This window comes from Mirounga leonina, unplaced genomic scaffold (assembly GCF_011800145.1).
Source record: "Mirounga leonina isolate KUSES-001 unplaced genomic scaffold, KU_Mleo_1.0 Mir_366, whole genome shotgun sequence".
In the NCBI taxonomy this organism is placed as follows: domain Eukaryota; kingdom Metazoa; phylum Chordata; class Mammalia; order Carnivora; family Phocidae; genus Mirounga; species Mirounga leonina.
Genome location: NW_023270709.1, coordinates 26,371,116 through 26,398,315, shown reverse-complemented (window position 1 = coordinate 26,398,315; position 27,200 = coordinate 26,371,116). Strand labels below are relative to the sequence as shown.

Sequence of the window (27,200 nt, the reverse complement as noted above, 5' to 3'; positions counted from 1 at the left end):
TCCCTCCCTCTCAAATTTATGGAGAGACATGAATGACACAAGCCCACCTAGAGAAATGTCACTACTTACATCCATTTTAAATTGGAGAAGGAAGTTTTCCTGAAGAGCCAAAATCCTAAATGGAAAAGAAGAAAAGAAAGTAATTTACATGATGATCTGTCAGCTCTCAAAGGCAAGCAGATCCATAACTCTGGCATGAGGAAAGGGCAGGCAATTTCCAGATCATTTTGCAGAAGAGGGTGAGGACTTGAAAAATGGGAATTTCTATACTGTAAGAACAAATTAAAAAATTAATTGGGAGAGACTTTCATAGGGATTAGTAGTCACCCTAGAGAGACTTTTAAAAAGTCGTCTTGGTGGAAAATGGCAGAAGGGCTTATGAAAACTCTCTCCTCCATAACAGCAATGAGAAAACTGGCAAAAAAAATAAAAATAAAAATAACTTTTTCAGAATTCCAGAAATTCAAGTCTTACAGAAATCTGGGGAGTGTTTATCTTGGAAAAATGACTAAATCTGGGTAAGAACAGTGGATTTTGTGGCTTTTTAACTTGCTTCATCCCTCCAACCCCTCAACTCCATGGTATCGTCGAAAATGAAGAGCCCATAGTCCCAGGAAAATGAACATTCTAGCAGCTGTAGTGAGCAGAACAGAGTTGGAGCCCTTTCAAAATCTAATTCCCAGAGAACTGCCATTATTTGACTTCTTTGATGTTCTCTGAGTGACCCCACTTGCAAGGTGCACTTATTCGACCTGATTTTGAACTCACCTAGTGGAAAGGCCTTTTACCTGGGAGCATTTGTCAAAAACAATGAAAAGCAATTATTTAAGATGACAGCCGACCACGGTGGCGGGTAAGAGTTTGGTTAAACAGGGGCGCCTGGGTGGCTCCGTCAGTTAAGTGTCTGACCTTGGCTCAGGTCATGATCTCAGGGTCCTGGGATCGAGTCCTGCATGGAGCCAGGCTTCGTGCCCAGCAGGGAGTCTGCAGGGAATCTGCTTCTCCCTCTCCCTCCCCCTCTGCCCCTCACCCCTGCTCATGTTCTCTCTGTCTCTCTCTCTCATAAATAAATAAAATCTTTAAAGAAAAGAGTTTGGGTAAGCAACAGGCTAACTAAAAAAGCTGAAAAGGAAAATCTGGGAGAATGAGATGTCCACTGGGCTTAAGTTCTAACATATTTCTGGGAATCTAGAAAGCTATAGACATGCATTCGACTACATCCATGCCCAGGACTGTGTGCATGCCCTGAAAAGACCTCAGGAGGCCCAAAGGTCTCACCAGTGGCTTATCCTCAGGCTCTGTACAAGCAGAAAGTTAAGCCTAAGCAGAATTGTAAACTTCCTGGTTGCATGTAGAAGATGTGCCCTAACCCATACACAGGGCCCCTCAACAAACATTGGGAGACATACAAGGAATCTCTGCCCAATCTTTAACTAACCATTCAGCAACCAAGCAGAGACTTCAGTGTCCACATATGACAAAGAAAAAGATTTTACAGGATTAGTTAGAAAAAGTCATTAAGCAAAAAGACAACAATTATCAACAATAATAAATGTGACCCATAAGAAATACTAAAGGGATTCTTCGAGCTGAAATGAAAAGAACACGAGACAATTGCTTCAGTCCACATGAAGAAATAAAGAACCTCAGCCAGACATGAAAGGCCACGTATTGTATGACTCCATTTATATGAAATACCCAGAATAAGCAGATCCATAGAAACAGAAAGTAGATTAGTGGTTATCAGGGGTTGGTAGGTGAGGGAAGGAGAGAGTGATTCCTGATGGGTATGGGGCATTTTTCTGGCACAATAGAAATGTTCTAGAATTGGGCAGTGGTGATGGTTGAACAGCCTTATGAATAGACTAAAGTATACCAAATTGTACACTTTATAAGAGTAAATGTTATAATACATAAATGATAAGCAATAAAAAAATACAGGTTTTTTTTCTTTTGGAAAACAAATGTATTTCCGTACTTCCTGCTTAATTACAATTGTAGTTAATAGAATACAGTCTGTTTCAAAAGACTAAAGCATTGGATTTATGTTGCACTCATAATCATGCATTCACAATATAGAGAAAGGCAGAAAAAGTATCACACAACAATTTGGAAAATTTTGCTCTTCCGGATGCCCAGGGTAAAGAATTAATCTGAGCCAAGTAAAGGGTAGAATATCCTGGAACTCTACGAGGAATCCTGTCCTTATCTCTCGGTTGGCACCAAGCAGCCTAAATCATAGTACCAGCAAGAGGACATGTACTTGAGAGGCGCTTGTATGTGGAGCAAGACGGCTGCCTTCTAGAGCTGGGAATAGAGAGAGGAGTCCCGTGCATAAATGTTTTAAGACCTTTAAGTCATTCGGTTATTTCCCTATTGCTGCTGTGACAAATGAGCTCAGATGTGGTGGCTTCACCAGCACAAATTAGTATCTTACAACACTGGAAATCAGGGTCTGAAGCAGATTTCACCAGGCTAAAGCCAAGGTGTCCATGGGGCTGCTTCTTTCTGGAGGCTCCAGAGGAGAATCAGTTTCCTTGCCTTTTCCAGCTTCTAGAAGCTGCCTGCATCCTTTGGCTCATGGCCCCTTTCTCCACCTCAAAGCCTTCAAAACCCGACCCTCTGCTTCCTTCTTCCACGTTTAAAGGACCCTTGTTATTACTCTTGAGCCGACCTGGATAATCCAGACTAATCTCTGTGAGGTCTGTCAATGAGCAACTTACAATGCTCTCTGCAGCCTTCATGCATCTTGCCACGTAACATAAAACGTTCAGTGGTTCTGGGAATTCAGACATGGACATCTTTAATCTGCCTACCCTCGTTGTCACTGTCAAATTCCGTATCAAATTGGTTTTGAAAGAAGGTAATAACTGTTTTGTCGCTTTGCATCTCTGTTCAGTACGAAGTCAATTCTTCCTTCAGTCCACAACTACTCATTGAATCCTCCTCTATACATAACACTCCACTAGGAGAGAAGCTATTTAAGAGATTAAGGCATACTTCCTACCTTCTGGGTAGGCCCCCAGTGGGGGATGTTTGGCTAGCTGCAGGGAGGCCTTTTGGTAATCACAGTGACAGAGGGCACATGACTGACAGAAGGGACATGACCTCCATAGATGGGGGCTGGGGATGCTAGATGTCCTGCATTGCATGGAAATTTCCACAGAATGGGGAATCATCCTGTGGAATGTCCAGGGGAGCACTCATGTGTGCACAAATCCTGCTTACAATTATATTTGAACCGAGAACTGAATTCCTATTTACATAAAAATCCAGGGTATTTTTCTCAAGGTATACATAATTTGCTAATTGTGTCAATTATCCATATAGTATAGTGAGTCGTGTAAAATGAGGGATGACTGCACTTTGTTTCATTTGGAATGCTATCAAGACTTATTTGTGGGCGCCTGGGTGGCTCAGTCGTTAAGCGTCTGCCTTCGGCTCAGGTCACGATCCCAGGGTCCTGGGATCGAGCCCCGCATCGGGCTCCCTGCTCGGCGGGAAGCCTGCTTCTCCCTCTCCCACTCCCCCTGCTTGTGTTCCCTCTCTCGCTGTGTCTCTCTCTGTCAAATAAATAAATAAAATCTTTAAAAAAAAAAAAAAGACTTGTTATTTATAAAATTGTATCAACAGCAACTGAGCTCCTGACACATGAGTTGCCAAAAGGTCACATTTGTATCAGTCAACATCTGAACTGACATATTCACAGTAATTCTACACCACGGTGTAAGCAACAACCCCTCCCTTATGTCTTCCTGTGGTTCTATCTATCCACCTAAGCACTGAAATACACCTTATTCTATTATTAACTGTTTTCCTTTATTTCCCCTTTATGTGTTATAGTTTGTGCATTATACTAACTGTTTTAGCATTATGCAGACAGGTAGATTATATTATCTGTGGATTTTATTTGAGGAGTAAAAGTATCGTTGACGATAGGGTAGAGAGCAGTTTACAGCAGTGGCACACTCTCGCCTCCAGAGGGCGCTCGAGGCTCCTGGACTCACTACCTCTGAGAAGGGCCTTGAGTCAGCGGGGGTGGGTGGTTTTGGTGAGGGGAGCAACGAAATTAAATGCTCTTGTTTTCATCCAGATGCCATGTTTTGAGTGAATCTTTTAGGTATTTGGGTAATCCCGTTAGGACTGGCTCTCACACAACTCTCAGAGTAGCTAGACTGACCTCTACTTGAGAGGAAACCTTGCCTCAGTTGGCCAAAAGAACTGTGAGAAGTGAGTGGGACCCAGGGGACAGATCTACGAGGCCACAGGGTGGAGATCCCTCAGTCCTCAACCTTTGGGAGAAACACTCTTGTCCTCCTCTGGTCTGGCTGGTCTCTCTGTGCCTCTTCCCCAGCAAAGTGGCCAAATTTGGGACGAAGTTCCTGGGGAAAGTAACCAAGGAGGATGAGGCTCAAAATAGAAGACCCTATAGAGTGTTGGGGTCAATGTCCTGGTAATCACTAAGGAGAGGTTCCTCCTGGTGTGTCCCCATTCGCAGATGCTGCCAAGAGAGGAGGTAGCTCGTACGGGGCTTTGTGATTCTGAACTCAAGTTAACATCTGCTTATGACATTGCCAAGTTAACTCTCCGTCACTGAAAATCACCCTCAGTCCGTGGACTCCCTGTCTTCCAGCCACACCTGCTTGTGCCCTGCAGCCTGTAACTGCCACCCCCGTCACTGTCCACGCTACAGCTCCATCCACCCCATCCGCAGGCCCCTGGGATCGTAACTGCTCCCCCTTCTGGGTTATACCCATGTATTCTGGATCCACTGATTTTTTTTTCCTCTCTGTGACAATCACAGGTCATCTTGGGGTCAGCCAGCCTTGAGGTGATGTGCTGACATGACCATCATGTCACAACACCAGCCTTGCAGATGCACTTTCCCAGGTACTAGGCCACTTCTGCTGTCACCCCTCCCCTCCCCTACTCTGGCCTTTGGGTGCTGGGTGCCCATGGAGGCTACTTCAACACCGAAAAACCAGACAGCACGGCTGGAGCCTGGTTCAGTCGTCCCCTGTCCTGAACTAACTGCTCAGCTTTCCCAAAGCCAGTGAATGAGATTCCAGACATATTTTCATGGGGTCCTTATGTGAGACCAGGAACGTCTGGCCTTTGAAGGCAGGGCTGGCCCATGACCCACCTATAAAATTTTATGAAAACTTTGTGTATTGCACATTTGGGGGGTGTAGTTTTTATTATCTTTACAAAGGGATCTGTCACCCCCAGAAGATTCTAAACAACTGCTGTTTATTTGGCCAGATGAGCCTGTTCTTCAGGGTTCCAGGCAAGACTTGACCTCTGCCTTTCAAAGGGAAGTGTGTGCATCGTGGAACCCCCACGATGGTATGTCTGAGTCTGACACCATTCTCAGGCTACTCACCTTGCCAAGTCATTAAGATCCAAACGGCCATCCTTATTTTTGTCAAAGATCTTCATCTGGAATGCAGAAGGGGACACAACTGTAAGAAGTACTTGTAATGGGAATTCACTTTGAAAGTTACCAAAGCACTTTGTCCTTTTGCCATTCCGATCCCAATGTTGTCTAAACCGCCTGAGGCTGTCATGTCAGAGGGCACTCCCTACTGAGCACAGAAGAAATACCACTTTTCCACTGAAGGCCGAAGGCGTTGAGGAGGACAAGATAGAGGGGAAAGTCCGCCTCTCTAGGCTTCAAGGATTGTAGGAAGGAAGAGCGGGACAGGCAGAGATGGGGGCATACAGTGGACAGGTGTGTGACCTAACTCTGCTGGAAAGGGGTTCCGGAGGGAGGAAGGCACTAATGAGGAAGGAGTTGCTGTGGTTCAGCCTCCCCAAGACACTCTGAGCACCCAGGGATTTGGACACTGGGTTAAGAGCCAGTGGACTTGCCATGGGGCTGGCTGTGATGGGATGAGGTGACGCTGGAACCGAGGGCGGGAGTGGACCCCAGAGCCTCAGGCTGGAAAGAGGATGTGTCATAGGGAGACACTTAGCATGTCTGACTCCATGTTGCCTCTGTTTCCCTTGCTGCTTCGACGTATGGCTGACAGACCTCCATGGACCCCTGCACATAGGCATGCTACAGCTGAGACGTGCAAAATCCACTCTTTCCCCTAAACCCACTTCACCCGAGGAGAGAAGGAAGTACGTATAGAAATAACAATGCTGAGATTTACAGGGACACTATGACCAGATTCCTGTACGCAACGATCAAGTAACCAAGGACAGAAAGGTTTCATAACCTTCCTTGGACCCCTGTGGGCTCCTGAACATCTACAGATATCCGTCACCTCTTGACTCCAACCTCCTCCTAAAATAAAAGCAGCTCACATTTCATGCTAAGGAAAGATGTTCTTGGGGACCACAATCTGCCACCTCCTTGGTTTGCTGGCTTTCTGAATAAAGTTGCTTTCCGTCCCCCAGCATCTTGCCTCTTGATTTACTAGTCTGCCGTGTGGCAAGAACATGTGGACTCTGCTACAGATGTGGCAGAGAATTCGTGGTCTGCATCCAGCAAGAGGTAAAGGATGGCTGGTGGATTGGCCTATAGTTCCCAATGGGCTAGCCAGAGCTAGGAGCATGGGTTATGAGCTCATCACAGACTTCAGCTGTGAATACCAGCAAGGCAGCAACTGAGTGACCAAGAAGCATCATCCTGGAGACCAGAGGAGTCAGAGCTTTGTGCCCAGGGACGTCGGCTCCCCACCTCCACCATTAGGGCCCAAAGCCACTTTTCTCTCCTTGATGCCTTTTTTTTAAAGATTTTATTTATTTATTTGAGAAAGAGAGAGCACATGAGGGGTGGGAGGAGCAGTGGAGAGGCAGAGGGAGAGGAAGAAGCAGACTCCACACTGAGCAGGGAGCCCTACTCAGGGCTCGATCCCAGGACCCAGAGATCATGACCTGAGCTGAAGGCAGACACTTAACCAACTGAGCCACCCAGGCGCCCCTCCTTGATGCCATTTTTGCAGAAGACTCTGGGTTGGACGAAGATGACTGAGAAATCGAAGAGGCCAAGCTCCTCCTTTTGTGGAAAGACTTAGCATTATATCCAAAGAGACTATTTAAATTATTAGATCAGACGAGGCTTTATACAAGATAGGATTCAAAGTTAAAATCAGGAAGACCAGATTAGGCAAGATGGAGGAGAGACATTTCATGGCATATTTGAGTCATAGTTAGTGAGTGAATTTGTGACTTCACAACATTTTAGTGCAGCAGAATATCTCTAAACATATTTGTAGGAAGAGGCTGTACAGGGGAAAAGAGGGAATGAGAAAATCTGAGAGTATGTCTAACAGATTTTTGCATTAAAAAACATATCCGGGGCGCCTGGGTGGCTCAGATGGTTAAGCGTCTGCCTTCGGCCCAGGTCATGATCCCAGGGTCCTGGGATCGAGTCCCACATCGGGCTCCCGGCTCAGCGGGGAGCCTGCTTCTCCCTCTGACCCTTGCCCCTCTCATGCTGTTTCTCTCTCGCTCTCTAAAAAATAAATAAAATCTTTAAAAAAAAAAATAAAAAAAACAAAAACATATCCATCCATCCTTCCTCACTCCCTAAATCCAGTTTCTTTTTAATATTTGAAATGAATTTGAAAGTCCATTTCCCTAAAACTTTAGCATCAAAAATGTATATTACAGAATCTATTAAAAAACAGGTTATATATTTATACACTCGGATATATAACACATCCAATCACACCCCTTAAACATAAATTTTATATCCAGTAAAAATCCAAGAGCAGTACATTTTGCTGGAGACTGAGCCATGAGTTATTCCCCATGGCACCATCATTATAAAAGGTTCTATTTTAATAGAGAGCTAGACGATCTTGAGCTTTAAGCAAGTAGTAACTCATCTCGAAAGATGTGGACCCATCTCCACTGTTGTGCAAATTATTCAAAGGGGAAAATGCCCTTTGCTCAAAATTGGCTTGAGGAAGAACTGAACACCAATGTGGTAAATCACATTTCTATCCATCAGAAAATGGGCTACCTGGTTCACTTAAGAAGTTCAGCGAAGTGGTCTGAGTCAGAGTTGTGAACTGAGGGTCATCACCATTAGCTGGTATTTCAAGTCATGAGGCTGGTTGAGGTCACCAGCACAGGAGGGAAGAGCTCTTGAGATGGAGCTCAAGCATGTTTCCCATCAGCCCGGATCAGAGTTGAATGTCTCCATCTATGGAAGGAAGCAGCTCGGAAGCCAGCGACTTCCATCCAGGCCCAAAGGACAAGGGCTGGGACCAGGGTAGAGGATGGGACAAGCTTAACCTCACATGTCTCTCTGTCTGCCATGGTCTCAGATTTTAATTTGCACATTTACAAGAGTTCAAGTTCCACACTCTAATTAGGTACGTGAACTTAACATCTCCCACATGCATTAGCTTACGTTTTTAAAAGTTCAACATTACCTGATAATATGCTATTCGGACAGCTAATCTTTCCCCCTGCCAGGTACTGGCAGCCCCTCTCAATTAGATGTCCTAATTGGATTTTGTTAATAGGCTGTTTCCTTCCTTGTCCAGAACATTAATTAGGAGTTAGAAGAAGGTTAGGTCTGCAGACCTCGACTTTTCGCTTATGACTCAGTGCTCTGCTGTGACTCACTCATTGTTCAGGCTGCAGACAGCTTTCAAATGTGCCGATCCTTATTTGAGTCTATTTAAATTCATTTAGCAGGTTACATTTCCTAAGTAAAGCATTTGATGCAAAACCCCGGAACCAGATCTGTAAGGCAGAGCTACTCCCACTGTACCCATTGCTCAGAGAAAGCCATTAAAGCAGCCATGAGGTGGCTTCACACTTGGTGTATCACTTAGTTAGACGAAGGTTCACACTTGGTGTATCACTTAGTTAGACGAAGGTTCATACTTGGTGTATCGCTTAGTTAGACGAAGGTTCTAAAATCTCTTTGGAGATTATTGAGTTTCTGAAAGTTCATTCACCCACAGGTCATTAGGGAAATGTAAAAAGTCTTTAAAAAAAAACAAAAAACTATCATCCAGGTCCCAAATATGTTCATTGGAAAAGTATATATAAGCCACCTCTGAATTTAAGGAATGCCACTGAAATAGATTGGCCATAATCTCATTAAAGTCATCCAGTCTTCTGGTTAGACTAGGTCTGGTTAGACTAGGTGGAAACTCTTTTACCGGATTCCTCAACACTTGCCTATCACCTCAAGGCATAAAGAACCCGTGAGGGGCCACTTGGATTTGATTGATCATGAGCCTCTCCCCACAGGACAGTTTGGAACAAAATGAGTGCTTCTGGGCAGCACACAGAAGCAGAGGAACCACAGGCTTGGACAACGAAACAGACACTGAATAACAGGATGGTCTTGGTCCATGGACGGTTCTCACCCCAGATACTCAGAAGTTGGGTGAGACTACTCGGATCCCCCTCAGCTGATTCACGGGGTTCTCGGCTTCCAGATGCGAGCCGAGAGGCATCAAAAATTGCACACTGCCGGATCTTCTTCAGCCCCGGGCATCCCAAGGGAGGAGTGGCCCCCCTGAGGTTAAAGATTGAAACCTAAAGGCAGTGCAGAGAAGCGCTCTGGGCGACCAGGGTTGCCGGGCTGATGCGTGATGTTCAGAATCTTTCCAGCCGAGTGTTGGCTTGGCAAGCAGCCCATGAGTCTCCCTCATGGCCCTTCTGTCCCTTATGATGGGGTTGAATGAGATGACCCCTAGAGACTCTCTGAAGGCACAGTTATCTCTTCTTCCCCGCCCCCCTGCACCAGCTTATCAGCGCTTACTCTGTCCATCTACCTACCTTCTCTTGTCCTGCCTTTGAGGAAGCTCTAGAATTGTGGCTTCCTTATGATCTGCCTGATTTTTGAAAAGTCAGGAAAACGGGATCTCAAGATAAGATCGCTGTATTTAGGGACCAAAGGCAAAATTGAACTCAACTTGTCGGTGGAAGGTCTATGACAATGACCAGCACAGTGGGGATGAACAGGAGCGACGAGAGTGAATTTTTGCTCTTTCCCTCCAAATTTTCCCTAATAGGAAGATCCCATATGATCAGGGACCATATCTGCCTTGGTAAGTTCTCCCTAAATATTTATTGAATGAATGAACTCACATCTTTGAGTGACCTAGTTTACTAGATGGTATTCTGACCTGGAAGAAAAAAGCATGAAAGGAGTGAGGGTTTTGGTGAGGGAAGATATGCTGGTCTCTTTGAGAATCTACTCCTCAGCCCAGAAAAACATGTGTGTCTCAACTTAAGGAACCTGGTGATGTGGATTCTGAATCCACAGGGACGTGTCGCAGGCCTGTCCTGCTGGGATTGTCTGTTCAGATTTGCTCTGCTCTGCTTCCTGCACATCCTCCAGCTCTAGCCCCCACTCCTGGTGCCTGGTTTCCTGCCCTTTGTCTCTGGTCCTCAGCATGGGGGCAGGACCCCAGTGAGAGCCATAAAGGATCAAGCTCAGCACTTCCAAGCTCTCCTGGCTCGACCCCGGAGGGTTTGGTTTAAAAAGAGGGGGAAAAGGGAGAATCTCAGAACATGAAGCACAGCTTGAGGAAGGTTGGACCTGTGCAATCTATGATCTATGAGGCACCTGCCCAAGGGGGATCAAGAGCCATCATGGGGGTGGAGGGGCTCAAGGAACACCAGCCAGGGAGGCAGGACGGTCCCAAGGGCAAACTTTGCTTTTGTCCTCACGGTTTCTTATTTTAGCTAGCTATTAGGTAGGCTGGAACTCAATTCTGACAATTTGCATTAAGTAGCCTACTGTGTGCCCGGCCCCGCGGGAGGCCAGGGAACGCAGAGATACGCCGCCGCTCTTGCGGTGGAAGAATCACTGGCTGGGAAGGAACTAGATCCATAAACAAGTGGAGTCAGCATTGTTCTTGACTGCAGCTGACTCGTCAGGAATCCTGCTAAATCCTAAGAAGCCCTACATGGTCTGGCCTCTGGTGAGTGGCGCCTTCGCTTACCCCGCCCTGGCCCCAGGGCTGTCTTCCTGTCCTTGAAGATGCCGGGCACACCGCTGCCCCAGGGGCTCCGTGCCTGCTGCTGGTCCTTCCCCGAGCACCCACCCCCCGCCTCCCCAGGCCCTCACCCTCGCCACCTCGCAGGCGTGGCCAGCCTTCGTCCTACTCTACCTTTTCATTACCCTCTGTCATGCAATCTAATTTATTATTTACTATGTTTCTGGTTATTGTCAGTCTCCCCTTTGTCTGTTGCGCTCACTGCTGGGTACCCGGCGACCAGAGGGGTGCCCGGGGCAGAGCAGAGAGTGGGTAGTTGTGGGATGGGTCAAACCAATGACCTTGATGGGCACGTCAGAGATATGCACAAGGTAGTCTGGGCGCACAGAGGAGAGGCACCTGCATCTGCTACAGAAGAAAGTTTCTGGAAGGTTTTCTAGGGCAAGATGACATCTAACCGAATCTTGAAGGACAAACAGGAACCAGGAGAAGAAAAGGAGGGAAAAGAGAGTTGAGCCATGTTAAGAAGTGAGGAAGACAGGCGCCTGGGTGGCTCAGTCAGTGAAGCATCTGCCCTGGGCTCAGGTCGTGATCCCAGGGTCCCAGGATCACCCTCATCAGGCTCCTTGCTCAGTGGGGATCCTGCTTCTCCCTCTGCCTCTGCCCCCCTCCCTCTGCTTGTGCTCTCTCTCTGTGTCCAATAAATAAATAAATAAATCTTTAAACAAACAAACAGAAAAAGAAGTGAGAAAGAGGTGGTTTAGCATTATAGTTAGAGCCCGAGGGAAACCCCTCAGAATCAAAGGTAACCAAAGAAATACTAGAACCATGCTGGAGGGGCACCTGGGTGGTTCAGTCGTTAAACATCTGCCTTCGGCTCAGGTCATGATCCCAGGGTCCTGGGATCGAGCCCCACATCAGGCTCCCTGCTCGGCGGGAAGCCTGCTTCTCCCTCTCCCACTCCCCCTGCTTGCGTTCCCTCTCTCGCTGTGTCTCTCTCTGTCAAATAAATAAAATAAAATCTTAAAAAAAAAAAAAGAAGCATGCTGGAGATTCGAAGTGAGAGCATTTCATTGTGTAGTGCATGTTTTTTAAGTGAATAAAATCGAGGTAACAACAGTGCTGACACGGTGTGAACTCCAGGTTGGAAAAGTGCTCAGCTGGAAACATGATCTGCTTGTCTTTCTCTGTCCCAGGCAGTTACAGTGACATTGCCCCTTTCATAGTCTTTATTCGGCTGGCGGGTTTCACTGGAAATCCGGTGGGAAAAACCCAGAGATCTCCCCATACTGGGGAACTGCTTCCTGCTTCAGGGGCCTCCCACTTCACCCTTCAGAGCCGAGTACGTGTTTACTCAGGATCTCAAACACCACAGAGCAAGAAGCCGAATTATTTCCTTCATTGAGATCCTGGCCTGGGGTTTGATTCTGTCCTTGGCATGGGCTTCACTTGTCTGGGCCATTTACAAGTCCTCATGGTCAAGAACACCTTCCTCCTTCCCAGGGCAGGCACTGGTGACTGGGGGCAGCATTTGGGTAGTCAGAGTGCAGAGTGAGCGGTGGGAGGGGCCAGGGCTGAAAACCAAGAGGGCTCAGCTTCCAGTTTAACTGGGGCCTTTGGCCTGGTAACTTAACTTCTCCCAGTTACCCAATCTTTGCAGTGCATTTAAGAATTCAACGTGGCGGGGCGCCTGGGTGGCTCAGTCGGTTAAGCGTCAACCTTCAGCTCAGGTCATGATCTCAGGGTCCTGGGATTGAGCTGCGCATTGGGCTCCCTGCTCAGTGGGGAGCCTGCTTCTCCCTCTCCCTCTGCCCCTACCCCTGCTCGGGCTCTCTCTCTCAAATAAATAAATTAAAATCTTTTTTTTTTTAAAGATTTTATTTATTTATTTGAGAGAGAGAATGAGATAGAGCATGAGAGTGGGGAGGGTCAGAGGGAGAAGCAGACTCTCTGCTGAGCAGGGAGCCAGATGCGGGACTCAATCCTGGGACTCCAGGATCATGACCTGAGCCGAAGGCAGTCGCTTAACCAACTGAGCCACCCAGGCGCCCCTAAATAAATTAAAATCTTAAAAAAAAAAAAAAGAATTCAACTTTTGACTCTGTCACTTACCCTTTCTAGGCCTCCACCATCAGATATATAGCATGAAACAGCATGAACAATGCCAACCCTGCCGAGAAGTCATCAGAAATAACACCATATTTGGAAACATCACGTAAAGGCCTCATAGATCAACCTAGAGGCACACATTTTATGGGAATTCACCACCTCTTCCCAGTGGTATGTGCTTCTGACTGTGCACCAGGAAGTTGAGCAACGTCAGTCTGGTCAAGAGCGCCTCATATAATAGATGTAACAATCCTACAAGTAATTAAGGCTTCCCCAGCCATTTCCTTGCTTATGAACTGAGAAACCACTTACAGAGTTGGATTGGAATGGAGCGCACGTCTGGGGACAGGGAGGGGCTCGTAGGAGATGAAAGGCAGGGCACCCGGGCTGTTGATGGGAACCGGGAGAGATGTTCCATGTTCCTAGCTGAAACTGAAGGTGAGGACGCGGTCGCCAGAGGCAGCTTCTCCCACACCACCATTTTTCAGGGAACTTTGACACTGAAATAATCTCAGGGTCATTCAGCACGTGGATGCCGCCAGGGGCAAGCAAAATAATGACAACAAGGACCATAGCAAGCGCCACAATAAGACCTAACATGTCTCATGTCCCAGACACTTGCCCAGTGCTTCCTCTGCACCAACTCCCTTTGCCCTTTCTGTAACAGGGTCCTATTAACCCCCCATTTTATGGATGAAATAAGTAAAATTGAAAGGCTTAACAATCTCCCAAGGTCATAGCTAAGACGTGGCAGTGGGGGGACACACATCTCCCGTCTATCTGACTCTCCACCACTCTAAATCAACACACTAAATGAATAGAATTGTCCACGGTGCCAAGAAGTGGCTCCTATGTGTTTGGTCCTGGTTGTCTAGGTTTCTGATTGTCCATATTTACCCGTTTCTATGTGACTTCCAGTAGGATTGAGCTCACTGGCCTGGTACCTAGTAACCTGATGTTGACTGGACTTCTGGTCTCCCTAAGGATGGGTGAACCACTTCCCGTCTCCAATACATGCAGCCTCAGCCTCAGAGAGGGGCTAAAGTGGCTCAATTGTAGCCAATGTTTTGAGAGTTGAGGTTTCTCTTGCATTCACTTGGTCTGCGGAAGTTCACTGGGGCGCTTACTCTGCGCCTCTGGTTCTGGGCCCCGGGGGGGAAGGGGGAAGCTGCCCTGTGGAGATGCCATCGCTCAGTTACTTACCATGGTGCCAGTATATTCTTCCAGCTTAGCCTCAGAAATGGCCTTTTCGTGGTGGAGGAAGAGGTCTCGGAGGAAGTTCTGTGACATCAAGAGAAGAGCCACATCTTATATGGGAAGATCTCGGGAGGCCTTACTTCAAAGATTGTGGTTCATTTTTTTTTTTTTTTAACAGAGAAAATAAAATGCTTTCAGCAAGCAATAAATCCAAGAATGGGGAGGGCTGTCCCTGCTTAAAAGGAGCTCATAGAACCCAGAGAATAGCTCCAGGCACGGAAAAAGTGTCAAAAATCCTCAATTATGTGTCTTTCCTAGAGAGAGCAATAACACCTGTACTTTCTAAACCTCTTAAACACAAATACTTTTTTTTTTTTAAGTAACACATTCAAACCCATATTTCTTGGGCCCACAGAAATGAAATTCACGATCCATGTACATCAAAGCCCCTCCCCCCAGCGAGAGCCCCCAGCCCCTCCCCCCAGCGAGAGCCCCCAGCGACACGTACCCGCAGCTCAGCAGCTGATACAAAGCCACTGCTGTCTGCATCGTATTTGCGCCAAATCTGAAACACACGAAAGCCAGGCATCCGTTTATAAATCCATCAGCCATGCAAACAAGCACACACCCAGGGAGGTCCCGCAGGACCGACACCGGACTCTGTCCCGGGTCCGTGCGCTGACGCTGAGAATGTGGCCTGCAGCTTCACCAGGAAATTGCACACAAGGTGGACAGGAGGCAAATCCTGGGGCCCAGGCAAAGGTGGAGGCTGTCAACTTGAGGCACCTGCCTAAAACTAAAACCCTTAGTGAAAGGGTGAACCCCTCCAAAATAAACTGTGCTTCCGGAAGGCCCTAAGGAATCTTCTCTGCGTGGCCTTGGCTCTGGGTAAAGGGAATAAAGCATCCTGGGTAATTCCCAGAGACAAGACGAGCCTTTCGTTGGTTTTAGGGTTTAAGGGCAGCATTCATCCGGCTAAGATACGATTACCAAACTGGAAGACAGAACAACTGAACACTTTTACAGAGACACTGAACTGCTTTCTCTAATAAGTGGTGTGATTTGGACCACCTCAGATTATTCCATGTGTAAGCCTCACGGGTTGGCGAGTTCTCGAACTCTGGTACAGAATCAAAAAGTAGGGCGCCTGGGTGGCTCAGTTGGTTAAGCGACTGCCTTCGGCTCAGGTCATGATCCTGGAGTCCCAGGATCGAGTCCTGCATCGGGCTCCCTGCTCAGCAGGGACTCTGCTTCTCCCTCTGACCCTCTTCCCTCTCATGTGCTCTCTCTCTCTCATTCTCTCTCTCAAATAAATAAATAAAATCTTTAAAAAAAAAAAAAAGTAGGAGCGCCTGGGTGGCTCATTCAGTTAAACATCCGACTCTCGGTCTCAGCTCAAGTCTTGATCTCAGGGTTGTGAGTTCAAGCCCTGCTTGAGCCCTGCTCAGGGTAGGGCCTACCATAGAAAAATTTTAAAAAGAAAAAGTAGCACTAAGGTTGTTTGTTTGTTTTTTAATTAATTAATTAATTAATTTGACAGAGAGAGAGCACAAGCAGGGCAAGCGGCAGCCAGAGAAAGAGGGAGAATCAGGCTCAACGCTGAGCAGGGAGCCCAATGCAGGCTCCATCCCAGGACCCTGAGATCATGACCTTAGCTGAAGGCAGACGCTTAACCGACTGAGCCACCCAGGCGCCCCTAAGTTGTTTTTTTTTTTAACTGACAGATTTTCTGTAAATGTAGAATGGCTTAGCTGAGTCGCCCACTGCAGGGACCTTAATTCTTGACCCCGGTCAGCCAGCCCTGCCTGAGCACCCTGCAGGGATAGTGGGGATATTGATGGGCAGTGAGAAGACTGAGAAACCTCACGCCTCGTAGTCCCTGAACTCAGCCAGACTTATAAAATCAACTATTTAAATATAAATTATAATCAAACTTTTACTGAGTGACTATACCAAAACTAAGAATAAGAATTTCAAATAATAAATAAAACCATTTCCATGCTTTTTTAAAATGTTATTCTCCAAACATTTTCCATCTACCTTATCTTATAATTTTACTACAACTGAGCCAGCCATTGGAGGCCCAAAGGTTTTTATGCAAATAATGTGCACGCCTATCTTTAAAGAATGAAAGCAAAATAAGGAGATTTCCAGGCAAAGAAAGTTTTTACCAACAGAATTTAGTACAGGATATACTCTAGGAAGGAGGAACACAAAGAAAGAGACTCTAAGTCACAAAAAGCAATGGTGCATAAAGCAAATCTTGACCGCATAAAATTTGTGGGGTTAAAGAAAACAAGACAGAACTCATATCCTGGACAACCACAACAGGTGAGCTGGGTACCATATGTCAGGATTAAAGTGTTTTAAGGTCCTATGGCTCAGGGGGAACGTAAAGGCATTAACTTAGAATTTTTAAAAATATACAGAGGATAGTAATAGGTTATAACAAATTTAACTTAAAAAAAATTAAGAGTCTGAAGTTAGATGTATATATATTTTTTAACTGGGTAGAGAAAGGGAAAGCTCTTTGTTACAGAAACAACTGACCAACTAGAAGGGAGGGGGTAAATGGAATAAGTTAAAAGAAAAACAAAAAGATAGGAAAGCTCCATAGTGCTCTTTCCTTTTTCCCATTCCTCAAGATTATTCTATACTAGGCAAGGCCTAACATTTTAATACTGTTTTTCTGATTATAAGAGTAAATCATATTCACTGTACAAAATTAACGAACTACAAAAAGGAGAAAACTACACTCTGTGGATATACACCCAGCCCAGGTGTATCTGTGTGTTTCCTTTCCATTATATTTCTATTACACACATGACAAGACTAACTTGGAGGTCATATTGTCTATACACTTGGGCAATCTGTTTATTATTTTCATTTAAAATTTTCTGAGAGCATTTTTAAGCACCACTAAAATTATTTTGAAAATGTCACTTAAAATAATTTGTAAATAATTATGATTCTGTGCACAATTGGAAAATATAAAAGTACAAAGAATATGAAAATCATCTGAAATCTTACCACTTAAAAGCAATCAGTGTTTATCTTATGTGTATTCACCTATGGTCTAATTTATGTAGGTGTTAGGGTGAACCATTTTTTATTATTATTTTTTTTTAATATTTTATTTATTTATCTGAGAGAGAGAATGGGAGACAGAGAGCATGAGAGGGGGAGGATCAGAGGGAGAAGCAGACTCCCCGCTGAGCAGGCAGCCTGATGTGGGACTCGATCCCGGGACTCCAAGATCATGACCTGAGCTGAAGGCAGTTGCTTAACCAACTGAGCCACCCAGGCGCCCCAGGGTGAACCATTTGTTAAATAATACTAAGATCATAATGCACGCACAATTTTGCTTCTTAACATATTAACGCATTTCCTCCAAATACAAACATTTCTGATTATACCCTTAAGATAGATGCCTAAAGCAGTAGACTTATTAAGTCAGAAGGTAAAGATATTTTTAACTTTGGATAACGACACTTTAAAGGATCCTGATTACATTTTTGCAAAATTGCTGTTCATGAAATTGTTACAGTGTGCATGCCTACCAACAGATCACGAGCGTCAATCTCAGTGCTTCCTTGCTGGCACCACGTATTTTGTTGATCCTCTTAAAATCCTTACCACTTCGATTAGCAAAAATTAGTTCTTTCAAATTTGCATTTCTTGGCGACCAGCATACATTTATTGTCCATTCAGATCTCTCCTGTGAATAGTCTATGCACGTGCTTGCTCCATTTTATGACTTTCACTTGGTCCGAAGTAAATGCAGTCGTGCAAAAGGGTACTAAGCTATTATCTCCTAAATGGGGACTTGGTAACTGTTTCAGGAATGGGCCCCCGGCTGCAGTAGCTGCCTTGAGTCTGCTCTGACTTTCCTGGTCTTCTTTCTCCAACAGATAGTAACACCTAGAGGCTGAAAGAGGAGTTAAGAGGAACCACTGACTGCCTTTAGCTTTCTCTCGAGCACAGCGATTGCAAACAGAAGGCCTGCCGGCTGGATGGGCTCACTAGTGAGTTACGTTTTCATGGTATTACACCTTCAAAACTAGAATGAGTGGCCAATATATAAAAACCAGTAGTTTCACGTAGAGTCTAGATGTCCAGACAGCATGCTGAGAAGACAGCAATTCGCTGGAGCTCCCCCAGGTTCTCTGCTTTGGATGGGGCACCTGCTCTCTGGCCTCCAGAGTTCCCAGCCGACCCCCGTCATAGTCCTCCATGTCGGCCTGCCGGCCTGTTGTCTGGGCCTCCTCTAGCCCAGGCTGAAGGACTCTGTCATCTCGGGAGCAGCCTAGGGCAGGGCACAGAACACACTGGGGCTTGGAGCCTGAGTTCTGGCTCATCACCAAGGGCTTCTTTGCTTGGTCTTATCCTCTGTGGGCTTGGGGACTGGGCAGGAGTGGGGGCCACCACGGTCGGTGGCTGGGATCCTGGCCTCTTCTCAGTCCTCATGCTCTGTAGAGACACAACCCAACACTTACCTGCATAAACTCCACACTGCTGTCCAAGGGGGTTTCCTGACGGAAGAACAGAAGGAAGTTTTCATCCTCAGACAAGAACATGTTGGCAAGCTAAAGAAACAGAGAGAAATAGCCGTCAGCCACACTGGCCAGTGCCCCCTGGGTAAAAGCCGTGGTGGGACATACTATAGGACAGGAGGGCTTGGATTCCTCAGGACTGAGAGCTCAGATGGCAGTTCTGGGCCCTCGACTGCCATTTTTGACTCACTGATGCTTCCAAACAGCATTGTACTGCTACTAGGTAAGGAACACGGTGGGTATCTCTGCCTCCCACGAGTTTACGACCCAAAATCATAATCCTAATTTTAATAATAAATTTGTCAGTGCTTAATATGTCCCAGGCACTGTTTTAAGACTCTCCCGTATTAAAATAATTTAACTCTATCATATAATAGAAAATTAAAATAGTGAATAATTCTTATATGTGCCCCGAACTGTTCCAAATTCTTACAGATGCTTACTCGCTTCATCCTAACCACAACCTAGAGAGTACCCAGCACACGACCATTATTACTTATTCCTTAAGGAAACTGGAGCTTGCCTCAGTTGCATGGCTAGGAAGTGGTGGCACCCGGACTAGGGCCCTACTTTCCAGCTTCCCGCCATGCTGGGGAGATGCTGTGCACATGGCACAGACAGGAGCGACTGCCGTCGGTGTCCCGAGTGTCCGCTGTTTTTCTTCTTCTGCATATCGGTGTCTCTGTGGTGCTCCCATCGTTGGTCCCGGTATGATCCATTTCTCCCTCTTATCTGAGCACCACTTCTACTGATTGATGTCACTTCTCCCATGAGTAACGGTGACATTTTCTTCCCCTGCGCGACTGTAACTCCCGCGTCAGCACGTGGGTGTGTTTGGCTGGGCTCATCCCATCCTACCATACTGTGGTATGGCTGGCTTGCGTTGTCCCCCGTAAAGAATGGCCATTCCTTCTGTCTCCGCGGTGAGTGGCCCGCCACAGTGAGTCCAGACAGAGGCTGTTGGTGGCTGGTTGGCATCGTGAGCCCACACGCTTACTCACTTCTCTACTTGGATGTGGGTCTGCTCGAGGACCTACCGTGTGAACGAGAGCATTCATATTTTGAATATCATATATCGAGTAGCTAGGACGTGGCAGGCACTGGCGACGTGCTTGTCATTTATGATCTCATTAAATTCTCATACCGGTCCTACTGGTCAGTATAAATACCCCCTTTTATTCATGGGGGCAGGACATTGCAGTGTCCGTGACGGGCTTCAGGGTGGATCCAAATTCCTTCTCCACTGCTCGCCTGTTGTTTGATCTGGCACAATTTAATCGATCTCTCTGTGCCTCAGTTTCCTCACTTGTAAAACGGGGATGGTAATGTTTATATCCTGGTGCTAATGTGAAGGCCAAAAGTAAAACGAGGCACTACTTATAAGCAAAATGGAGCAAAATTCCGGGTACAAATTAAACCCTCAATAAATGCTAATACCGTGTTGATGAAGCCCATGAACCAGAGGCTCGGGAGAAGTGACTTGGCCAAGGTCTCACGTTCACCGCGTGGCCTTGGTGCTGTCCCGCCTCCCCCCTGCCGCAGGGGTCTGGGCCGACGTCAGCTAGAATCGGCATCTGCTCTTCAGAACGACATGCTTTTTCACATGGGGTGGCCCAAGCCAAGAGACCAAATTAAAATGTGATTCAGCGTCCTCAGCCTTTAGAACCCAGTCTGTCTTCAGCTTTGACTGGAGCGGCACAGAGGGGCCCACACAAATCAGACGCACAGATAACCCTCCAGCTTGGCTTAGGCTCTCAGTTGGGACCCCTGCCTCATCTCAGTTGTGCTAGAATATCTAAAATGTGTCCAGGCGGGCTGATTTTTATGTCTCAACGACCTGTGATTGGAGTGAGACAGAGACAGCAGGAGGATGTGGGGGGGCCCAGCTACTCCTTAAGCTCACAGGCTCCAGAGGCTTTAAGGCGCCTGGGACTGATGTAACCCGATCCCATCAGCTTGTCTACAAACAACACCTCCGTTATGTGAGTTTGCGGGACTCCATGACCGATGGTTGGCACGGTGTCGAGGTTGTTGCCGGGTTTCCAAGTGCTTCCAGAAGCCCTGCCTGTTGTTAGTAAGAGAACACCATCGTTTCCAGGCACTTCCCATGCTTCATTTATTCTTTCTTAAGCCCACACATATTTACTGGGCGTCACTAAATGTTCCGCTCTGCTCCGTGGGCTGGAGAACGCAGCAGTGAACCTGCGGTCATGGGTCCTTCGCTATTTCTAGCTTGAGGCTTCCATTTACTTTTCCTTGAACGGATACGTGGATTGCTTTACATCAATTATACTATAGTTGTTGGTGACATATATAATTTTTGCCTTGGAGTGAAAATTTTGGAAACGCTCATACATCTAGTGTTCTGAGAAGGCTGCTTCCTTCCTGGCGAACACGTCTACTTTTTAAAAGGAGACATTATCTTGCCATATTATCATAACTTTCTGAAGAGAAAGGTACTATGTGGGCTGAACTGAAGTGAGATAGCTGTTGTCCGTTTTGTCCCAAATGATCTCCTGGGCTAGAGCTCCCCAACCTTCACTGGGACCTGATGCGGGAGTTTCAACTCATTTCTTGTTAGTCAGTTTTTCCTTATACCCAGGTTGGATTTGAACAGCGCACAGCAAAGAGACACATTGGATTGAGTAACTGCAAGGCCTCCAGCATATCAACGCCCCAGTTCTAAAATAACTGTAAATGTTGCTTGACTTAAAGAAACTGATATGGGTTGTTAAGCAGATGGAAAAGGAGAGGTGATTACTTCAAAATGCTGGGTAGGTCAGCGGCCTGGCAGAGAGTTCTAGCTTCCCAATCAGATGTAAGATTTGCATTATCTTTCAGGGGAAATGACAGCCCAAAAAGGCTCGGTCGAGAAAGGGACAGTTGGGAAAGGGACAGTCGGGAAAGGTACCTCTTTCATCTGCACGCGGCCATCTCTAGAGACATCCTGGGGAGCCATAAATTGCTGTTTCATTCTCCGCACATTTTCTTCCATGCCTGCCTCCTACAATAGTCCAGACAGAACCACATTAAAGCCACTGGGATTCCAAAAATGTAGTCAGGATATCAAATATTCAGAGCATAGAGCCTGATCATTACATTAGTCTACCCGGAAAGCAGGTTACTTAGCCATTTAAAGCGAGCCTCCCATGTTGAACAAGGGAGAACAGTGGTGGAGATTTCTTGAGCAAAGCACCCCTGATCAGAATCCTGAGCAGGTGAGACCTACTGGCTAGTGAACTCCTAAAACATGAATGAAGGAAGAGAAGCTGAGAGACTAGGTTTTAAGGGGCCTCAGACTGATGTAACCCGATCCCGTCAGCTTGTCTAAGGACAACACCTCCATTAAGCTCATTTGCAGGACTCCCAAGTTCTCTTCCCAAGAACTCAGATATTTTGTTCTAAGTGAAACGCCCAACTCTTTTAGACTGCCAGTTTGCCATCGCTCATCCCTTAATCTTCTCCTAGGGTCCACTGAGGAAAAATAATTAGAAGGGGAAAAAAATAACAAAGTAGTTGTTGAATTACCAAAGATGCCGCATCTCGCTTCCACCTACCTTTTCTACATACTAACTTGTTCTTCGTCAGTGGACTGCAGGGTTCGTACAAAGAAATATGACGTATATAATCAACAGTGGAGAAGGAATTCTAATGGAAGAGCTGAGAGGCAGAAACACTCCGCAGCAGTGCCAGATCCCAAGACTCCAGACCCCAGCAGCCATGCTAAATTCAGTCTCCCTAATACTTTCCCTAATCCGATCCCGCACTATCCCTGCCAACCAGGCTTCCTCCTGAGACGCCCCACTACACAGAGAGAGATCAGCATCTCTAGTCTTGGCACCTCGGATTGTGTGTGTTTGGGTTTGGGTTTATGGCTTGCGTACTTGCACCATATAGAAAAAAATGTGATGGAGATCACTCCACAAGGTGGGTCTTCACTTTGCATTTCAGGTTGGCTTTCTAGATTCGCAGATCTGCGGGACAGCCGTCATTCCTGTATCTCTGAGATAGAGTATCTGTGGAATGAATACATGGTTCTTTACGGTGGGCTGGGCCTTCCCAAAGGACATTAGTGGGCATAGGCCACGTGGGTGGAAAATTAAGTTTCAAGATAAAGAAACCTAAAGCCAAAGAAGCTGTGGCCTGAGTCTATGTGCTGCCTTTAGTTTGAAGCAATAGAACCTTGACTTTTGTCCTCTAACTCCAAAGCCCATGACTATCCCTTGGACTTAAAGCAACAGAGCCTAGGGGCTGCCTCTGTTGTATTTCCCAGCCGCGCCCCCCTGCCCCCCCTTCTGTGAGACTCTAGGCCCCATCGTCTCTGACGCGTGGAAGGAGGCCCAGGATGCGCTAGAATTTGACAGGAAGGACGTGGACACAGCCCCAGAAAGTGATGCTCTGCTCTGCACTCGCTCTCTCCAGCCCTAGTTCAGAGGCCAGTTCTGAGCATTTGAAAGGAAAGGGGGGAGGGTGCTGAGGGAAGGGGTGAGTAACAGGAACAGCAGCAAAAACAGCCGATGGCTCCATTAAGTCTGTCCCTGCAGAGGCCCTGAGAAGCAGGGGATCACACGGGTTCCTCTCCGAGCCTGAGCAGCAGGCCCCTCGCTGTTGGCAGCCCTAAAATTCCTTCCTCCGAGGCCTCTGTGACCTGCTAATCAGGGAGGAACGTAGAGCTATTCAGGCCTCTGAAGAATGGCTTGCCACTCCTGGAGGCCTCCCGGCGGCTGCTTCTCTACCCGCTGGGGCATCCCTGATTAGAGGCAGGGGTCACAAATGGGGACTGCCACTCAGCTTGACGCACGTCCACCTGGGAAGTCCCGCCCTCTGATTAAGGACATGCTTAGGGCCTACTCCTTTCTCGGTGGGGAAAAAAACCCAGAATCAGGAATCAGGACTAGTTTCCTTAATCGTGGTTGTCCAGGGAGCATGGAGGGCCCAGCACAAGCTCCCATAACCGCACTCCCCAGGGTAAGGTCAGCATTTTGAGACAGAATAACGGCAGACGATGACATTTTTGGACAATGGCTTATACAACTGATCTGCCTTCAAAAGTTCTCTCGCAGCCACGCGCTGAGAAGAGGAAGGTGGAGTTGCTGCCCGAGCCCCCCGAGACCGGCCTGTTAGAACCCTGCCCTTCCCCCGCCCCCCCGGGACGGGCAGTCACTCTTCCTGGAGGGACAGAGGGTGAGAGAGATACCCACTGACTTAGGGTGATTTAAAAATGCAAGATCCTAGGCAAACCCCAAATGTACTGAAATTCCTCAGGGACGGGACACACAGGGACACAGGACACTGGTGAGTCCCTTGTGTCTTCTCCTGCAAGGACCATGTCTGCCCCTGCGTGAGAGGGCAAGTCCCCAGACTGGCTCTGAGGGACGTAAGAGATGGAGTGCCCAGCAGGAAGAGAGGCACCCCTCTACTCCGTCACCAATGGCAACAATGTCTCCAATGTTAGCCAAAGCCCCAGACGAAGTTGGCTCCTGGTGTCCTTGGCTCAGAGCAGACCCTTGCATTTTAGTAGCCCCAAACCCCACCTCATGACAGAGAATAAGACACTCCTTCAACATGGACAGCAACTTTTCTCCTTCTTTCCTATAAATCACGAAGGCAAGGAGCTTCTGGAAACGTGTGAAGTTCTGTCTCTGGGAGGTTGGGTTGGGTTCCTGGACCATCCAGTTTATTCCAAGACTTTGAGTGGTTCTGACTTCATCTATTTGTTTTCCTCAAATACTCCTGTCCTGCATGACAAAACGGCGTCTGACTCATGGGTTCTGGAACGCCCTGAGCCCTAGTATTTATGGCAGTTAGTAGGAGCAAGGCAGAGACGGAGAGAGACTGGGAGACAAAGACAGAGAGTGTTAAGGGAAAGAAGGAGAAGAGAAATTGATAAAAGACAAGAAATGAGGGGCAAAAAAAAAAGATGAGACAGGTAAGAAATAGAAAGGAAAAGAAAAGACAGGGAGAGGAGGGACAAGAGAGCTTTGAGAGATGGACTGCAGATAGAAAGAGAAACAAGGGAACAGGAGAGACAGTGAGACATGGGGAGACCTATAAGACAGAGAGATGAGAGACAGAGAGGTCAGAGACAAAGTCAAGAGATGATGGAAGATAGGGGCCAGGAATCAGAATGAGAAACAGAAATAGGCAGAAAAATGAGACAGACAGACATCAAAAGAATAGGAGAGGCAGAGAGAGAGAGATCCATATACATAGAGACAGAGACGGAGAGACGAGGTCTGCGCGGCTGTTGGAGGCAGAAGGCTCCTCTTCTGTTCTCAGCTGTTGCCCCCCCACCCCGCCCCGCCTGAAAACACCCTCACTAAGCGCTCCTTGGTGGCACAGAGAGCCTCGTTTCCTTCTTTGGGCTCCTATAGGAAAAGTGCAGGGCACTTTATTCTTCTGTGTAAACAGTTCTCTACCTGAGGATAAGTGATCTCCACAATTCACTGTAAATGCTACCGTCTCCAGAGCTACTCCTCTTACCATGCATCCCCTGATGGAGTCTTGACTAGGCTCTCCCATCCCTAGGCTGGGGTGTCTTTGTATGAGCTTTTCCTCTGCTTTGGTACAGGGATCTTCAAAAGTTAATCTCCATCTCTCAAGGCCAGATTCACCATCAGGGAGGGACACGGACATGATAGATGGGTTTATGTTTATTATACCTGGGCTCTGGGTGTATTGATTATTTTCTGGTTTGTCATTCCCTAAGAAATCTATAACCTCTTCTAATAAAATGAATAATGGAAAAATGATTTTAAAAGATCTATTTGCTTGTGCTCTGCTATCAAAGGAGTATCAAATGCACTAACCACTCAGAACCTCAGAGCTCTTAACATCTCTTCCACCTTTTTGAACAAAGTGAGCTGCCTTATCTCCATGTTTACATCCATTAGCAGAAACATAACCAAGGAGACGTGCAAAGCAGAGTTGTTTGAATCTATAGTTAGGGTCTCTCCAGGGGATGACAGATGTTACACTGAAAGTCAGTGGCCAGCACGTCTAATGCTACAGTTGTACTTTTATAAAACCTGCTTCAATTCCTCCATGTTGCTAGGAGATGGAGAAAAATTACACGCAGGCAAGGAAGAAAAGAGGTCAGATGAGATTAATAGGTGCAAATCAACATGAGACTTGGATGCTGCTTGTATTTTGCTAAAGGCACATAAATTAATGCTTCATGCACAAGTACTTACCTCAGTACCCAGTGTCGTCAACACGTGATGAAAGAAAGCATCGAGCTCCTTCTCTTCTATGTAACCTTTTTCTAAATGCAACAAGAGATGCATAAGTGATAGTCACTTACATAGAATGACATGTAACATTTACTATTTATCTAAATTGTTTTGAATCTCACAGTCTGTATAATCCCCATGGATACTATTTCAGTAACTATGTGCCGGTGTCTAACCTCTCGGAGACATGGATTTGAATAGTAAACACATTCAATAGTAAATGCTCTGTGCTGGGTTGATATGAATATTTGGAAAAGGAAAGCAATTAAATACATATATTTTAATCCACAGACAAACATGAATTTTAGAAGAAATCCAACCCAAGGGCTTGGAAGCTTGGGAAAATTTAACAGGTGTAATTCTTGAATCTTACTTTGCAGAGTCAAAGCACAGTTTAGCTATTTTCTTTATGGTTGCTGAAATATTACTAAAGATAAAGCACATGTTAAGTGGTTCCATTTTCTTTTCAAGTAGACTTTTTTTTGGAGGGGGAAGTAGCGTCTTTTTGAAAATTGGTAAAATTCGTCCTCCCTTTGAAGAGCACCTTTAGGGAGGGCTGACTTCAGACAGATGCCTGCCAGCCACAAGCCTAAATATATGATCTGTGTCATATACGGCATATCATCTTAGACAGACACATACACACACGCACGGATTGGGAGGGGGACCAAGTCCCTCCCCTGACCCTGAACTTACACAGACGTCTAGATGTATAGCTCCAGTGTACCTAACATGTTTGGTTTGGTGTACCGCATTAACAACACTGGAAGACAACTTTCCCTGCGAGGAAAGACGAGGAAAGACGGAAAGGGGCCGGGCTGGAGCCACGTCTACACCTGAATGTGCCAGTGGGGTGTTCCACTTACCATCCGCGTCAAAGCGCTGCCAGACCTGCCAGAAGCCCGCGGCGTCCAAGCGGCCCTGAGTCGCTTCGCGGGCGCTGTCCATGGTGCTGATCACGAAGCTTAGGCACCTGCCGGCAAGGAACACCTGGAACTTTGATAGCGGCTCCTTCCTGGCTCCCTCGCCTGCTTCTTTGCCCTCTGGTTTGCTTTGAGCACCTGTCTGCGGGGGCGGGGGCAGGGGCGGGGACGAGGGTGACTGGCGAGGCGGCGGGTGGCAGCGCCTTGGCGTCGCTACAGTCCCTAAGCCCCGACCGCGGAGCCCGCCCCCCTGCAGGCGCG

The 27,200-nt window shown here is 46.8% G+C and overlaps 1 protein-coding gene across 1 annotated transcript in view; it reads right to left on the bottom strand.

Moving 5' to 3' along the window:
* The window catches only part of SCGN (secretagogin, EF-hand calcium binding protein), a 34,866-nt gene extending 7,902 nt beyond the window's left edge, over nucleotides 1-26,964 (bottom strand). Inside the window, exons 1-8 of the mRNA XM_035030494.1 lie at nucleotides 26,883-26,964; nucleotides 25,978-26,048; nucleotides 21,696-21,788; nucleotides 18,728-18,817; nucleotides 14,740-14,796; nucleotides 14,238-14,315; nucleotides 5,384-5,439; nucleotides 70-115 (exon numbers count right to left, since the gene is read on the bottom strand). Of these exons, the coding sequence (XP_034886385.1) occupies nucleotides 70-115; nucleotides 5,384-5,439; nucleotides 14,238-14,315; nucleotides 14,740-14,796; nucleotides 18,728-18,817; nucleotides 21,696-21,788; nucleotides 25,978-26,048; nucleotides 26,883-26,964 (573 nt within the window). The remainder of the gene's footprint in view (nucleotides 1-69; nucleotides 116-5,383; nucleotides 5,440-14,237; nucleotides 14,316-14,739; nucleotides 14,797-18,727; nucleotides 18,818-21,695; nucleotides 21,789-25,977; nucleotides 26,049-26,882) is intronic.
* Between the last annotated feature and the right edge of the window lie 236 nt (nucleotides 26,965-27,200).